General features: G+C 37.3%; 1 protein-coding gene across 2 annotated transcripts in view; it reads left to right on the top strand.

Moving 5' to 3' along the window:
- The window catches only part of GALK2 (galactokinase 2), a 137,887-nt gene that overhangs the window by 5,329 nt on the left and 115,395 nt on the right, over positions 1-17,163 (top strand). Inside the window, exon 1 of one of the 2 annotated variants that reach the window (XM_019442155.2) lies at positions 3,330-3,518. The exons of the other annotated variant lie outside the window; for it this stretch is intronic. Within the exon in view, the coding sequence (XP_019297700.1) occupies positions 3,466-3,518 (53 nt within the window). The 5' untranslated portion in view covers positions 3,330-3,465. Of the gene's footprint in view, positions 1-3,329; positions 3,519-17,163 lie in introns of those variants that run through there. 2 annotated transcript variants of the gene reach the window in all.

Here is a 17,163-nt window from a genome sequence, read left to right as displayed (position 1 = left end):
ACAGGTGGTCTTACAAATGAATCTGTCCCCAGTTGAACCTCAGATAAGACTTTGTGAGATGCTAAGCCATACCCAGCTAAGCCTACCCTGACTCCTGAACCATAGACATTATGAAGTAATTATACTGCTAGGTTTGTGGTAATCTTATGTAGTAATAGATAATGAATATGGATAAATACCTAGCAGTGGAATGGTTGGATTATATGGTAGGTGTATGCTTAACTGTAGAACTCTTAAATTGTTTAAGTGATTTTGCCATTTTGCATATCTACCAGCAGTATATAAGAGTTCTACTTGCACCACATCCTAGTCAACACACGGTATGGTCAGTTGTTTTAATTTTAGCCACTCTAGCAGGAGCGTAGTGGTGTATTATTGTGGTTTTAATTTGCGTACCCTTACTGACTAATTTTGAACATCTCTCCATGTGCTTATTTGTCATCCATGTATCTTCTTTGGTGAAGTATGTCTTCAGTTCTGTTGCCCATTTTTAAATTGGATTATTCGTTATTACCATTGAGTTGTAAGAGCTTTTTATGCTTTTTATGATATATTAAGGAATATTTGCCAAAACTAAGTGCACCAGGATTTTTTTTTTATGTTTTCTTATGGAAATTTTATATAGTTTCAACTCTTACATTAGGACTATGACCCCATGTCAAGTTTAATTTTTGTATATACTATGAGGTAAATGTGGAGGCTTGTTTTTTTTTTTCTATAAATGGATATCAAATTGTTCCAGCATTATTTGTTGAAAAGATGCTTTGTTCTGTGTTGAATTGTCTTGGCACCTTTGTTGAAAATAATTGACATTTAATTCCCAACATAATTTGAGCCCTTTAAAGTATATTTTTGATAACTTTATGTTACTCTGTATTATGATTATTTTATATTCTTTATTAAGCTGAAAACTCTTTGAGGACACAACTATCTTACCTCTGAATCCCCTGAAACTAAGCATGTGCCTTGCCTATAGAAAGTGCTCAACAGGGGTGCATGGATGCCTGAGTCAGTTAAGCGTCCCACTCTTGATTTTGTCTCAGGTCAGGATCTCATGGTCTTGAGATCGAGCCCTGTTGGGCTCTGTGCTGACAGCATGGAGCCTGCTTGGGATTCTCTTTCTTGCCTTCTCTCACTGTGCCTCCCCCACTTGTGCTCTCTCTCTTTCTCTTTCAAAATAAAAAAACATTAAAAAAAAAGAAAATGCTCAATAAAAATGTGATATGTTTAAGTAAACCCTAGCATTCATGATCCCTCACCTCTTTAGGTTGAGACATATGGTTGCCCCAAATAGGCTCATAATTTGGCATCCTTTCAGACTGATACTTTAAAAAAAAAAAAAAGTTTATTTATTTTTGAGAGACAGAGAAAAAGAGAGCATGAGCAGGGGAGGGGCAGAGAGAGAGGGAGTCACAGAATTTGAAGTAGACTCCAGGCTCTGAGCTGTCAGCACAGAGCCTGACGTGGGGCTCAAACCCACAAACTATGAGATCATAACCTGACCCAAAGTCAGAGGTTTACCAACTGAGCCATGCAAGCGCCCCCAGACTGATCATCTTAAAAATTTTTTTTGATGCATTTATTTAGAGAGGCTGAACACCATATGCTAGAAGGCAAAAAAAGAGGACTCCTTTTGTATTAATTAAGATCTGGACAGGAAACTCATAATATACTCAGGGGGGTTAATTAAAATTTTAATGAAGGCACGGGGGCACTTGCCTGGCTCAGTTGATAGAGCATCAGACTCTTGATCTCAGGGTCATGAGTTCAAGCCCCATGTTGGGCATAAAGCTTAAAAAAAATCAACTGGATTTAATTTAACTTAAAAAAAATTGATGTTATTTCTAAAAAAAAAAAATTAATGAAGGAACTATTTACAGAGATGGGGACAGAGATGAGGTCAGGGTTGAGGGAACCAACAATGATGGTGAAACACCCAGGGAATAGCAAGCATCAGGCTCTTTACCACCTCTTGAAGGCTTGAAGGGGCAAAGGGAAGAAATGGTTCTACTAGAGCTCAGCAAGAGCAGGAACCCTGTAAAATTGACCTTCCAACAGCAGCTGTGGTTGTAGAGAAACACAGCTACTGCCATAGCTATAGCAAAGGTGTGGTTTTGGGCATGGGTGTAGGAGGGTGGTGATAAATACCTTAACTTTGGCTGTAGCATGAATTATATACTTCACTTAGGAAGGAATTTTCTCTCTTTCAAAGGCATTTAAATTGGTGACTACCTGTTGTTGTTGGAGCATATCCCTTGATTTTTTTTTTTTTTAAGTAGGCTTCATACCCAGCATAGTGCCCAATGTAGTCACTTCACGCTTCAGTTGTTCATTCAGTTCATCTCGCCAGGTGCTACCTAGATATACAGTTCCTACCCTCAACTTGCTTACTTTGTTGTAGTGGTAGTGATGGTGGAGATGGTGATACAGATAATAGTACAAAAGAAAATAAATATATGGAACTTATGAGAAATCTGAAGGAAAGAAAAATACAGTAGAATGATGGGGTGGGAATGATATGCTTTTTGAGTAGGGCATTTGGGATTTCTCTAGGTAACTGAAAAAATGAAGGGGTTGAACCAGATGCAAAGGCTCTTGCAGTTTAAAAGACATGTATTTTCTTTCTTTTTTAAAAAGTTTTAAAAAGTTTTTTTTTTTTTTTTGAGAGAGAGAGAGAGAGAACCCATGCAAGTGGGGGGAGGGGCAGAGAGAGAGAGGGAAAGAGAGAATCCCAAGCAGGCTCTGCAATGAAAGCACAGAGGACCCGGGGCTCCATTTCACCCACGGTGAGATACTGATCTGAGCCCAAAGTCAAGAGCCAGACGCTTAGCCTACTGAGCCACCAGGCACCCCAAAAGACATGCATTTTCTTCTTTTCACTATTGTGTTCTGGGAAGTTCCACTGATGCCTCCATTCTTATTGCCTCAATAAGCAAAAGTGTTTAAATCAAATGCTGCATCAATTTTATACCGCCCGATTTTGAAATAATCCACACAAAAGGTAATAACTGAACAATTTAGTGTTATTTAGGGGTGTAGCTGCTGGTCATGAAAGAAAAAACCCTTAAAAAGAAGGGAAAAAAAAGGAACGGAAAAAGCAACCTGGGGCAATAGGTTATGATTGTATTCTCAGACTTAAGCCCCAGGGCGCAGAAAATAAACCTCCTTAGCTTCTTCCTAAGCGCTGGGCACAGGGGCTCCCGCGAGTCCCGGGTCCCCCGGAGCTGAGCAGCACGGCGGCTGTACCTGACAGCTGCTGCGTGGGCACCAAGCCCTGGAGCCCAGGGAGGAGGAGCCGTAGGCGGGGCCGACTGGAAGCGGCCACCTCAGCAGAGCTGCAGGATTTCCGCAGGGTGAGGGCTGCTGTAGCCCGGAAGAAAAGACGCCTGCAGCAGATGTCTCGTGATTACCTCGGGAGCTCGGTTTCGCCAGTTGACACTGGAAGAAAGAAGGATCTAGCGAAACATGGCTACGGAGGGCCCTGCCACGCGTCGAGTCCGAGTGGCAGAACATCCCAGGTGGGGGAGAGGAGATGACGCGTTTTGGGATCGCCCGGGTAGGCGAGGTGCAGACAGTGTCCAGGACTTCTGGCTCTTCGCTGGGGGCTTCTTTTGCTCCCGGGAGTGGACAGAATCCCTGGGATTTTCTGAGGCCGCGCGGCTGGGCTTGAGAGAAAGACCACGCCGCAAACACTTTCCACCCTGATTCCTACCAAGGGTTGAACGTTTTTCTTCATCCATGCAGATCCTTCTTTTCTCTTTCTTGCTGAAGGTGGTACACTCTTTGTGCTGGGCTTTAGCAGACGTGCCCAAATTAACTTTGAACCCCTTCTTTCTTTTTCTTGCCTGCCGGCGGATAGTGCTTTTTAAAGTCTCCTTTCTAAAATACTCATTGAAAACAAACATGCAAAAAGCCCCAAACCAAACCCTCCAAACAACCCTCCCATACCTTGGTTTCTGCATCCTTTTAAATAAACCATAAAATCTATGAATTGTCACTTACGGACTTAATCTGCTGCCACTACCTAGCTACAGGATAACTTTGCTTAATGATACCTAATGGAGGATCGTTTCATTTGAGGGCATCTTGCAGATACTTTGCAGAAATACTTCCGACCTAGGCCAGAAATCTCAGAGTGAAGTCTCTAACCTGCTACATATTAGCCTGTAGGCTTTTCTAAGTTTGGTTTCTGTCTCCCTTTGCTGTTTATAATTTTTACGTTTTTCCCTGTTAACTTTTTTCTCTGACGTTAAGTCCTTTAGCTCTCCCTACTTCCTGGTTTCTCACTGTCCTGTGACAGTTGATAATATTGTAACTTCCTAAAACTTGTAGATGCTTTTTTCACCCTTAAGAAAGCAAACATTGGGTCTTTAGTTAGCTAAAAGAAACATACTTTTTGGTTATGGAGACCAGCAGGGCTTTAGACTACCTATGTCTCTGGCCTTGCGAGGTACTATTGCCCTTACATACTTGAATGAATTAGGACACGTTGTGAAATAAGATTCATAAGGAATTTGTCATATGGAAACAATCTTGACCCTTGTCAAGTTTAGTTTTTTACATAAAACATATCCATGTATAAATTTCTTCTGTGTTTCCATTTGATATGATTTAATCATAATGCTTGATATTTCCATAGTTACCCTGTGGGGTAAGGGGAATGGTGGTAACATGTACTTCACTAAAAGTGAAGAATTGTTTCCTAGGTTTCCTTAGAGTTGTTTCTTGCCTTTTTATGACTTCCATAATACTCATTCATGCAACAGGTATATATTAATATTTATCATTCTGTGCAAGCTGCTGAAGAGATCATAGTAACAGTCAGATAATTGTGCTCTGCCACTTTCTTTTCACTTGTGCATGAAATACAGTTATAAGCTTCAAGCAGTGTTTCAGCCACTTACTCATTTTAGCAGGATGAGTTCAGTTAAATCTAGATAGTATATCTATAAACCTGCCTAACTGGTCATATATTGCAATATGCTAAAGGGGGAAAAATGCATAAGGCCCCCAAGGCCAGACTGTCTTCTTGGGAATTCCTGCTGTTTCTTTAGAATGACTCTTCAGTTTCACAGGGCACATGACCATCTGAGTAAAGGCACTAGTCAACCACATTAAACACTTCAGGAATCTTAATTTCTTTTTTATTCTTTTTATATAAATATCAAATAGAAATAGAAGCTCTTTTTTTCTACCTTCTAATCTTGCATGTTCCCTGTACCGTAAGACTGCTTCACATTCTAGCTTTGCATTTTTAGCAGTGGTGTGTCTTCTCTTTTTCTTCTTTTTAGAATTAATTTTTGGTTTCTTGGATTATTATTCTTTTTTTGTAACAGCTTTGATATATATTGATATATAATTCACATACCATACAGTTCACCTATTTAAATTTTATAATTAAATGGTTTCTAGTATATTCACAGGATTGTACAGCCCTTTCCATAATCAAAGTTAGAATGTTTTCATCATCCCCCAAAGAACTCTGTATCCTTTAAACTATCACCCCCAGCTCCCTGCCCTAAGCAACCACTAATATAATTTCTGTCTCTATAGATTTGCTTATTCTGGACATCTCAAATAAATGGAATCATGTAATATGTGGGGTTTTGTGAACTGGCTTCTTTCACTTAACATAATGTTTTCAAGGTTCATCCATGTTGTAACATGTTATCAGTATGTTAATCCTTTTTATGATTGAATAGTATTCCATTGTATGATGCACCACATTTTTGTTTATTCATCGGTTGATGGACATTTCAGTTGTTTGTACTTTTTGGCTCCATGAATAATGATGCTGCATGAATGCATTCTTAATATGAAAGATTTGTATTATTTAAAAATATGTTCATTAAAGCTTGGGGCACCTGGGTGGCTCAGTCAGCTGAGCATCCAGGGTCATGGGATTGAGCCCCCCGTCGGGCTCTGCTCTGAGTGCGGATTCTCTCTCTTTCTCTCTCCCTCTGCCCGCCTCTCTCGGGTGTATATATATATATATATATATATATATATATATATATATATTCATTAAAGCTTGAAAATCCTACAGTTCCTTTCTTCAATATAGTCTCTGATTCCTATCCTGTGCTGCCAATTCTTACTCCCTTCTTAGAAGTTATCCATTTGGTTTATATTCTTGTAATATCATTTTATCCTTATAGTATCACTGTATCTTTACATCATTATTACCATTTTTTACAAAAATGGTAACATTATATCTCATTATCTGTGAGTTTGAGCCCTGTGTCAGGCTATGTGCTGACAGCTCGTTGCCTAGAGCCTGTGTCAGATTCTGTGTCTCCCTCTCTTTCTGTTCTTGCACCCCCACTTGCACTCTGTCTCTTTCTGTCTCTCAAAAATAAAGATTAAAAAATTTAAAAAAAGTGGTATCATTATATTCATAAAAATCAAATCATATTTGTTTTTCCTGTTACTTTTCTCCACTTAACAATATTTCTCAGAGATCTTGGCATATCAGTCCATACAGACTTATTTTACTTTTTTACAGCTGAGAAGATTTCATACTATGAATACCATTATTTATTTAACCACTCTACTATTAGAATGTACATTAAAGTTTCAAATTTTTCACTGTTATAAACAATGGTGCAGTAAACATCTTTGAACATTTTTGTGGATACTTCTTAAAGCTCATTTATGGAAATGGAATCAGGGTCAAAGTTAATAAATATTTAAAATTTTGATAGTTCCTGCCAAATTGCCCTGCAAAAAAGAGATGCTATTAGATTATCTAGTTCTTGTTGGTTTTAAGGAACACTTTATGTATGTGAGGATTTTTTTTAATGAATGTATGTAGTTTTGGATATAAACCATTTGTTGTTTTGTATGTAATATATATATTGTTCCCAGTCTAGCACTCTTCCTTTATCTTGATGATGTCTTTTGTTGTGTAGACATTTTGTACTTTATGTATTCTAGTACAGTGTTGAATGATAGCACTTTTGTCCTGATTCTGATTTCAGAGGGGAAGCTTCTAATATTTTGTCATCAAATAAAATGTTTACTATTTCTGGTAAATAGCCTTTATTAAATTTAGGACATTTTTTTTTTTCTAACATGTCCATGGCCTTTTTTCTTATTTTAAATTTTATTTAAAAATTATTAGTAATGATTATTGAATCTTTTTTTTTTTTTTTGCATATTTTTGAGAGGATCATGGAATTATAGTTTTTCCCTTTTATGCTGTTAGAATAGTGTATTTCATCAATAGATTTCCTGGTGCTATCTTTATATTCCTGGAAAAAACTCCTGTTTGGTTACAAATATTATAAAATAATGTGTGTTGGATTAACATTACCAATATTCTATTTACTTTTTCTCTGTTTCCACAAGTGATAGTAGCCTATATTTTGCTTTTGGGGGCTGTTTTGGCAAGTGGGTTATTCTGGCCTCCTAAAATGAGATGGGAAGGCTTTCCACAGCTTCTACCGTTAGAACCATTTATAAAAACAAAGAATTGTCTTTCTTTTAAGGTCTGGCTGAACTAACTCATAACATTTTCTGGGCCTTATTAAGGGGATTGTTTCTGACTACTTTTTCTGTTTCTCTTCTGTCAACTTTTAGAAATTTGTACTAAGAAGAAAAAAATCACCCCTTTGTTTAGATTAAAATTTTTTAAAATCTCTTTTGAATCTATAGTTGTCTCTTATTTCTCATATTGATTTTACTTAAAACAATTTTTTTTTTTTTTTTAATTTATTTTTGAGACAGAGAGCATGAGCAGGGGAGGGGCAGAGAGAGAGGGAGACACAGAATCTGAAGCAGGCTCCAGGCTTTGAGTTGTTGGCACAGAGCCTGACGCGGGGCTCGAACTCACGAGCTGTGAGATCATGACCTGAGCTGAAGTCGGACGCCCAACCGACTGAGCCACCCACGTGCCCCATATTGATTTTATATAGTGAGACTCAAAACTTTTTTCTACATTATTGTTTTTATCAAAGAACCAGTTTGTAATTTTTTTTTACCATGTCTGCTATTTTCCCCCTAGTTCAGTAAATTCTACGTTTATCTTTTAAGTCATTACTTTTCATTTCTGTATTGCTAGTTTCTTGTGCTATATGCATACTTCATTTATTCTCATTATTTCTTATTTTCTTATATTCACTGAAGGCCAGTACCATTATGGTTGCATCTTACAAGTTTTGGTATATAAATCCCTAATTTTTGTTATATTCTAAATAATTGTAAACTTGGTTTTAATATCTACTTTCCGTCAGCTTTATCTTGCTCACTAATTTGTTCGTCAGCTCTTCATTCTACTATTCAGCTCATCTACAATTAAAACAATTTTTCCTTCTTTATGTTTTTATTTTTTATTTGAGAGAGAGAGAAAGAGCGTGTACATGCACACAAGCTGGGGAGGGGCAGAGAGAGACAGAGACAGAAGGTCTGAAGCGAGCTCTGTGCTGACAGCAGAGAGCCCAACGCTGGGCTCGAACTCACCAACCATGAAATCGTGGCCTGAGCCAAAGTCAGAGGCTTAACCCACTGTGTCACCCAGGCACTCCACCATCTACTATTTTTATTGTCACCATCATGATTTTATTTTCCAAGATCTCTAATATAATTATTGTTTCATTTTTACATTTGAATTTCTGATCAGGAGGAATTTATTGTGGTGGAAGGATTGAAGTAGGATTAACCCTCCCCCCCCTTTAATAACAATTATCTATACTTTAAAATGCCATTTTTAATGTTTATTAAATTTTCAAAATAACAGTTATAATAATAACTAATAATTATTTCATGCTTCTAAAACCCTCAAAACAAACCTTTGCTGTGAGTTGTTATTATCCTCAGTTTGTATTTGAGGAAAGTGAGTCATAGAGCTCACATAAATTACCATTATAAGGGAGGAAAGACTTTTTCTCTACCCTCTTAGGTTTAGTAGCTTGGGCTCTGAGGGTTAAACTGACAAGAGATAGATTAACAGGAGAAAAGGTTTATTTCACACACACAGGGGGCTTCACAGAAAAGAAGTGAAATCCTGGGGCAGCTGGTGGCTCATCTGTCAAGCATCCAACTCTTAATCTCAGTTTAGGTCATGATCTCATGATTCATGAATTTGAGCCCCACTTTAGTGTGGAGTCGGCTTGGGATCCTCTCTTTCCCTCTCTCTCTACTCCTGCCCTGCTGGTGCTCTCTCTCTCTCTCTCAAAATAAATAAACTTAAGAAAAAAAGTGAAATCCTAAGAAGCTGTTGGTTCTAGGAGCTTATATACCATTTTAACAAAGGATGATAGATTGTGAGAAATGACTAGACAAAGGAAAGCGGTTTGGGCTTTTAGGGGTGGTGAGTTGTGGGACTATATGGGGGAAACCTTACTAAGGTAAGGGTTATTATAGTAAGTTTTGTTCATGTACACCCCAGTCAGTGAGGTCTTCAGTAATGAGTCCTCTCTTGGTGTGGGAGAGGGGAGGAGAGACAACCTCACAGAGGCAAGGGAGAAATTATGCCCTGCTTTTAAGCAGATGGAGGGAGGGTAGGAGCTCCTCTGGTGTCTGCTGTTTCTTGATTGCCTTCAGCTCAAAGTAATCCTATGTCAAATGGCATATTTCGGAGTGGCATTATTCTGATCCCCTTCACCATAAGAATACATATTAACCAATTATTCTTAAATTAGCAGTAAAAATTAATATTTTTTGTAATGCCATGACTAGGTATCCTGATATTGAAGAGAAAACAGAAGCACAGACAGGATAGGAGACTTGCCTAAGGTCACAATGGCAAAGTAAAGATACATGTCTCCTGAAAAAAAAAATTTTTTTTACAGCTTATTTTAAGTAGGTACCACACCCAATGTGAGGCTTGAATTCACGACCCTAAGATCAGGAGTCACATGCTCTACTGACTGAGCCAGTCAGGCACCCCATTTCTCTCCTGAAATTTTAATTCTTTCATCTCTGCATATGGTCTAGCCTTAATGGTCACCCTAGTGTCCTCTGAGAATCAATCCATAGAGTAAAATCCACTTCATTTACTGCAGTCATATTTTTTTCTCAAGTTCTGTTACTAAAACTGCTGTTAAAACAAACAAACAGACAAACAAACAAACAAATAAGGATTTTAAGTCAAAAGCCTTCAGAGCACCAGATTCAGCAATTTGTGTGGTAATGTTTTGGCCAATTCTGCCTTTAACAGTGTAATCTTTGTAGGAGCTGTTATTTTCACATTGAAAATGTTCATTGTACTCTTCTGGGGGCCAGGGGTGGGCAATACTTTAAGTGACTACATTTTAAGAGATGGAGTCTCGCTGGTGACTAACCCAGAGTGGAAAATACAGCTACTTCCCCAATTACAGCCATACTCCTTCATTATTAGAGGATTAAGTATGAAGCTTGGAAAAACACTGTAGACTTCAGTTCTTTCTATTCTTAGATATACTTTTCTTGTTTCCTTCTATAACCTCCATACATTTGAATTTCAAAGGGAGGAATGTTGAATGGTAAGCCTCCAGTGCTGAGCAGTTACAAGAAGGCATGGACAGGCTGCCTTCCTGAGATAGTCTGGGAAAATGACACATGTGGTACCTCAAAATTATTTTATTAAAACACATTTTAGGAGTCTTGTTCTAACTCTGCTGTTAGCACTCCACCTTGTTTGTGTTCAGCAGAACTTGAAGTTTGTCTGCATATGATTTTCACAAGCGAAACAACTTGAACCTCTGTTGAGGCTAGTGTAGTTATGGAAGCAAGAAAGCTAGTACTTATCATATGCTTCTCCCTATTTCTCACTTTTTCCCTCTTATTTAAAAAATTTTTTTTTAAATGTTTTATTTATTCTTGAGAGAGAGAGACAGAGACAGAGACAGAGTGTGAGTAGGGGAGGGGCAGGGAGAGAGGGAGACACTGAATCTGAAGCAGGCTCCAGGCTCTGAGCTGTCAGCACAGAGCCCAACGTGGGGCTCGAACCCACAAGCTGTGAGATCATGACCTGAGCCAAAGTCAGATGCTTTACTGACTGAGTCACCCAGGCGCCCCCTCACTTTCTCCCACTTCTAATTGGTCACCAATTCTTATGGATTTGACTTTCTTAATATCACCTTAATTTAATTTTCACCCTTCTCTGTCCCCATCAGCCCTTCCTCTTAGTTTTCTACAAATGGCCATCTGTTGGATTTCTTTGTTTTTGCTTTGCCTTCCTATAACCCATCTCTCAAATACTTGAAAACGTGAGTTTTTCAAGTGTGAAATTGATTAATATCACTCCATCGCTTCTCGGCCTTTTGGCTAAGATCAAGTGTGATTAATATCACTTCATCCTTAAATGTGTATTCACATCCATTGTCTATGGGTTAAAAGCCAGGTTCCTCAATATGGTATACCAAGCCTTTTAAGATCTGGGGCTTGATTACCACCAGCCTCTTCCTCTGATGTATTAAAAACCCTAAATATAATTTTCTGAATGCAGCATGCTGGGTCTTTTCATTTACCTAGAATGCATCACCCCATCCCATTTGTTTAACATCATCTTTTAAAATTCATTTTAACTATTATCTCTTTGAGGAGCCTTCTCGAATTTATGCTCTCCCTTCTAGGTTTATTTTACCATCCACATTCCCCCTGGTAGGGAGAAATATCTTTTCTCTGTGCTCCCAAAGGACTGTATTTGTCTGGCTTATCATTCTATTGTCTCTCTGTATTGTACTTTTTAGCTTAACTATCTTTTCTGCCAGATTTTTATAATCCCTAGAGAGCTATTATTAATTTTCTTTCTAAGTAGAGTGCTTAGTAAAGCATCAGTAAATGCTTCTTTTGTTTAAAATAAACTTTTTATTTTGAAATAATTTCACACTTCCATAAAAGTCAAAATATAGTATAAAAATTACTGTCTACTCTTATCCCAGATTCCTCAAATGGTAGCATTTTACCATATTTGCATCATCAGTTTTTCTGTTACATTTTTTTCCTGAATAGTTTGAGATTAAGTTGAAGACATGATGGATGCCTCTTTGATATTAAAATTTTGAGTGTGTTTCCTAGAAACAAGGATGTTTTCCAACATAACCAGAATACAATGATCAAAATCAGGAAATTAATACTGATACAGCATTATCTAATTGACAGGCCTCAAAGTACCACCAATTATCCCACTAATGTCCTTTATAGAAAAAGACCTTTTTTTTTTCTTGGTCAGAATCCAATCTAGGACACATGTTGCATTTAGTTGTTGTCTTTTAAATCTTAAAAAAAAATTTTTGTTTAATGTTTATTTATTTTTGAGAGAAAGAGACTGTGTGTGAGCAGGGGAGGGGCAGAAAGAGAGGGAAACACAGAATCCGAAGCAGGCTCCAAGCTTTGAGCTGTCAGCACAGAGCCCAATGCGGGGCTTGAACTCACCAACTGCAAGATCATGACCTGAGCCGAAATCAGAAGCTTAACTGATTGAGCCACCCAGGCACCCCTAAATCTTTTTTTTTTTTTTTTAATTGTGGTACAGTTGCTGTGTCTTTTGTATTTCATGATTGGTTATTTTATAGAATATCTCTCAATTTGGGTTGTAGGAAAAATTGTAAAAAACTTTGAAAAAGACCAGAAGATTACTGGGTACATCCCAAGAGAACCAGAAGTTGCCCGAAATACCCTTCTAGGTTACCTGATTTCTGTGTGGCTGGGAGCCTTTTGTTATATCCAAGCTTGTTTACAGGTCTGTAGGTCATAGAAAACTGAGAGCAATGCAAATGAATCTTGTCCACAGAAATTGCAAACTGTGCCTGGTGGAGTGCGATTCACTGTACCTCCCAGCTATTAACCAGTTTTGCCGGTTTGCATCTGTTTGTAAATTCATTTCAGCATTCCTTAGTTGACTGTACATGAGTGGTACTTTGGATTCTACTTCAACTGGTTATAATATCATACTGGTTCTGTCATTAATGAGAGAAGTAAAATATTTAACATTTTCATTTAAAATCTGTGTAAGAGTCATGATTATACTGAGTTTATCTAATATTTACAATTAGATTCACTTCATCCATTTTTGGTAGGAATACTTAAAAAATTAATTTTGTTTTCTTAGTACATCATTATCAGGAGACACACGAGGCCTATTTGTCCCATTATCAATGCTGTTCATTTGGATCACTTGGTTAAGGAGACACCGGCCTGATTTTTCCACTGCAAAGTTACTATCCTTTTCTTCCATAATTACTAAGGATATTTTGGTGAAATACTATAAGAATATGTTAATATTCTGTTCTTATCAAACTTTCATTTACTGGTTTTAGCATCCATTGATGACCCTTGCCAGTATCAATTATTACTATCATGGTCACCAAATGGTGATTTTCTAGTGTTTGATTTTTTTTTTTTTTTAACATTTATTATTTGGCATTCTAGTGCAATGAAGTGTTTCCCTTTTCTTCCATTTATTTATGTCAGTGTGGACTCATTGGTTTCTATTTTATTCTGTGGGTTATAATATGTTACCCTTATTGCTATTTTGATGCTCAAAATTTTCAATATTTGGGCAGTGGGAGTTTCCTTATGTGAGCTCTTGTGACTTGATATGTCACTATCATTGTTTAAGCACTTCCCAACTTTCTGGCACAGCAAGATATTTCAGGTTTCTCCGGTACTTTTTCTGCCCTGGTGCTGGAATAATCTCTTTAATGAGCTCTGGTTTCTTTTGAAACCAAGATCTGAACACTGGGAATGCTCATTGCTACTGGGTTGTTAATGATTCTAGGCCATCTCAGCATATCATTTGCTCTTTTCTTTTCTTTATCCTTTAATGTTTATTTGTTTTTGAAAGAAAGGGGGTGGAGCAGGGGAGGGGCAGAGAGAGCAAAACAGAAGATCTGAAGTAGGCTCTGTGCTGACAGCAGAGAGCCTGACTCGGGGCTTGAACTCACCAACTACTGGATCATGACCTGAGCTAAAGTCAGACGCTTAACCAACTGAGCCACTAAGGCCCCCCTCACTTGCTTTTTTCTTATAACAAATTATTCTAGAAGTCACTTGATAAAAATTTCTGGAAACTGCTTCTAGAAAAGTTTCTAGAAAACTGTTCTTTTCTTATAATTTCATAGTACTTCATTTTGTAAATAGGCCATACTTTATTCAAAACTCTTTTATAAAAGAATATTTAGGTTTCCAGTATTTTGTAATTATAACCAATTCTTTAATAAATAATCTCATGCATATGTTTTTTCATACTGTTGGGGGTAATCCTTCAGGGTAAATTCTTAGACATAGGGTTTCTGGGTAGAAATGAATGCCAATATAGTTTCATTAGGTACTGTCTAGTTTTCTTCTGCTTAATATTATTTCCCCATTGTCATTTCTTATTTTGCGTATTTGTGTTTTATCAGCCGCCATTTTATTAATTAATTAGCTAGTGGTTTGTCTATTTTGTAAAAGTTTTTTTAAAAAAAAGTAAGGATTTTAATTTAATTAGGTCTACTGTTTTTGTATTCCCTGTATAATTGCTTTCTACTTTTTTCTTTCTTGTCTCCTTTCTTATGATTTCTTTGTATTCATTTTGTTCTTTTCTAGCTTATTGAGCTGAGAATTTAGTTCACTTATTATCATTCTTTCATTTGTATTGACAAAAGTGTTAGGGCTATAGGCGTTCTTGATTGTTTTAAATGTATCCCATAGATTTTGATATATAGTGCCATTATTATTATTAGAAATTCTATACTTTCTGTTCATTTCCTCCTTCTCTGAAGTTTTTTTAAACTCATTTTGAACTGTTTTTTTAGTTCATTTCCTCTTTCACCCAAGAGTTAAAAGGCACTTTAAACATTAGTAGGTTGGAGGACCTTTTTGTGGTTTGATTTTAATAATTTCTAGTTTTACTGTATTGAGTTTAGAGTGTTGTTTTTAGTATTTTTACTTCATGGAATTTACTGATATGTTCTTTATGATCTTATATATGATCAATATTTGTGAATATTCCATGTGTCCTTAAGTTACATTCCCCATTATCAGAGTATAATGTTAAATATATGTACACATCCATAATCTACTTTATCAATTTTGTTGTTTGGGTCTTTCTTTTCTTCCTTTTGTCCACCTGATCTGTTTTTTTTTTTTTTTTTAAAGTTTATTTATTTTGAAAGAGAGGGAGAGGGCCAGAGAGAGGAAGAGAGAGAATCTCAAGCAGGCTCTGCACTGCCACTGTGGAGCCTGAGGGGGGGGTTCGAACCCACGAGATCATGACCTGAGCCAAAACCAAGAGTTGGGTGCTTAACTGACTGAGCCACCCTGGTGCCCCTGGTATTTTTTTTTTTTTTTAAAGATTTTATTTATTTACTTTGAGAGAGAGAGAGACTGAGAGAGAACACGTGCCTGTGGGGAGGGGCAGAGAGAGAGTGGGAAAGAGAATTCCAAGCAGGCTCCATGCTGTCAGTGCAGTGTCTGATGCAGGGCTCAAACCCACGAACCCACAAGATCATAACCTGAGCCAAAGAGTTGGATGGCTTAGCTGACTGGGCCACCCATACGCTCCAACCTGATCTGTGTTTATACTGAGGAAGGTATCTTATAGTCTCTTATTGTTGGTGTATTTCTATCTATATTTTCTTACATTGTCTATAGTTTTTGCCTTATAAAAGTGGTTGCAGTTTCCTTTGAGGGCCTTTCTTAAACAGTTACCTTCATTTTGAATTGCAGCCCTTAGCATTAAGAATTTTCCTTATATGTTCTTTGGTTTACATTCTATGATGTCTGATATCAAGATTACTACCTCTGTTTTCTTATTGTGTCTATTTGCCTGGAATACCTTTGCCTGTTCCTCAATATTTGGTCTTTCTGAATGACTTTGTTTTAGTGCTGTCTGTATACAACATATAGTTTGGTCCTGTTTTTGGAGCTAATTACAAGTCTTTTTGTTTTAATAGGTGAGGTAGGCCCATTCACATTTATTGATGTAACTAACATGTTTGATTTTTAACTCGTTTTATTTTATAATTATGTATTATAATATAGTTTCTTTTATTTAAAAATTTTTTTTTAACATTTATTCATTTTTGAGAGTGAGAGAGACAGAGCATGAGTGGGGGAGGGGCAGAGAGAGAGGGAGACACAGAATCCAAAGCAGTCTCCAGGCTCTGAGCTGTCAGCACAGGGCCCGATGCGGGGCTTGAACTCACGGACTGCGAGATCATGACCTGAGCTGAAGTTGGACGCTTAACCGACTGAGCCACCCAGGCGCCCCTATTTATAATATAGTTTCTGAATAGTTTCTGTGTTTCCTTATTTACCAATTTATATTTATCTGTCTGCTTTCTTTGCCCCTATATTTTTTGAAATTTCTTTGGTGTTTAGGAAGATTTATATTCTTGTTCTATTGGTTATCTTTATACTGATGTATCTTTTTTAATGCTCTGAGAAAGCAGAGGACTTTTCTTATTTAGCCTTCTACTATTTTCTATGTCCATTTTCTTTCATTGAAAAATGTAAACATTTTAAATAATTCTATCTAGAATTTGACAGACACATAACCTAAGTTTTTTCAACCCTCTCTATAAAATGGAAGATGCAGGGCAGAGAGTACCAGGGTTTAGCAGCATCATTAAGATCACCCCAGTGCTCCAATAGTGCTTCCAGTCCTGATATCAGCTAAAGAGACTAAATATTTAATTACCTACCATCTCTCATTGCTTTTAGTGGGTTCTTATTCACATGCTCTAGAATAGAAACAGTAAGGGACCCAAGAATCTAGCATTTCTTAAACAAATCCTTCATGCCAGCCTGAAGCTAGACCCTTTCCACACTCCCTTATTTAATCTCCTAAATAATTCTGTGGGATACATATTTACACTCCATATAAAGAAAATGAGCTTAAGGAATTTCATCATGTGGCAAAGAAGGGTTTTGAACCTAGGTCCACCTGACTGCACAGGCCATGGTCTCTCTAAGAAATTGTTTTAAGTTTATATATTTTGAGAGAGAGTGAGAGAGGGAGAGTGGGGCAGGGAGAGGGAGAGACAGAATCCCAAGCAGGCTCCATGCCATTAGCACAGAGCCTGGCATGGGGCTCGAACTCACTGTGAGATCATGACCAGAGCTGAGATCAAGATCAGCTTAAACAGCTGAACTACCCAGGCGCCCCTAAGAATTTTTTTTTTTTTAGTGGTTTAATAATATCCTTGCATATACTTGTATGATAACATTAAAAAAATGTTGCTTTATCATGGTTAC

Source organism: Panthera pardus, unplaced genomic scaffold, assembly GCF_024362965.1.
Source record: "Panthera pardus isolate Hobbes unplaced genomic scaffold, ASM2436296v1 HiC_scaffold_24, whole genome shotgun sequence".
Classification (NCBI taxonomy): Eukaryota; Metazoa; Chordata; class Mammalia; order Carnivora; family Felidae; genus Panthera; species Panthera pardus.
Note: the sequence above shows the minus strand (reverse complement) of the source record. Positions and strands in the feature narration are given on the sequence as shown.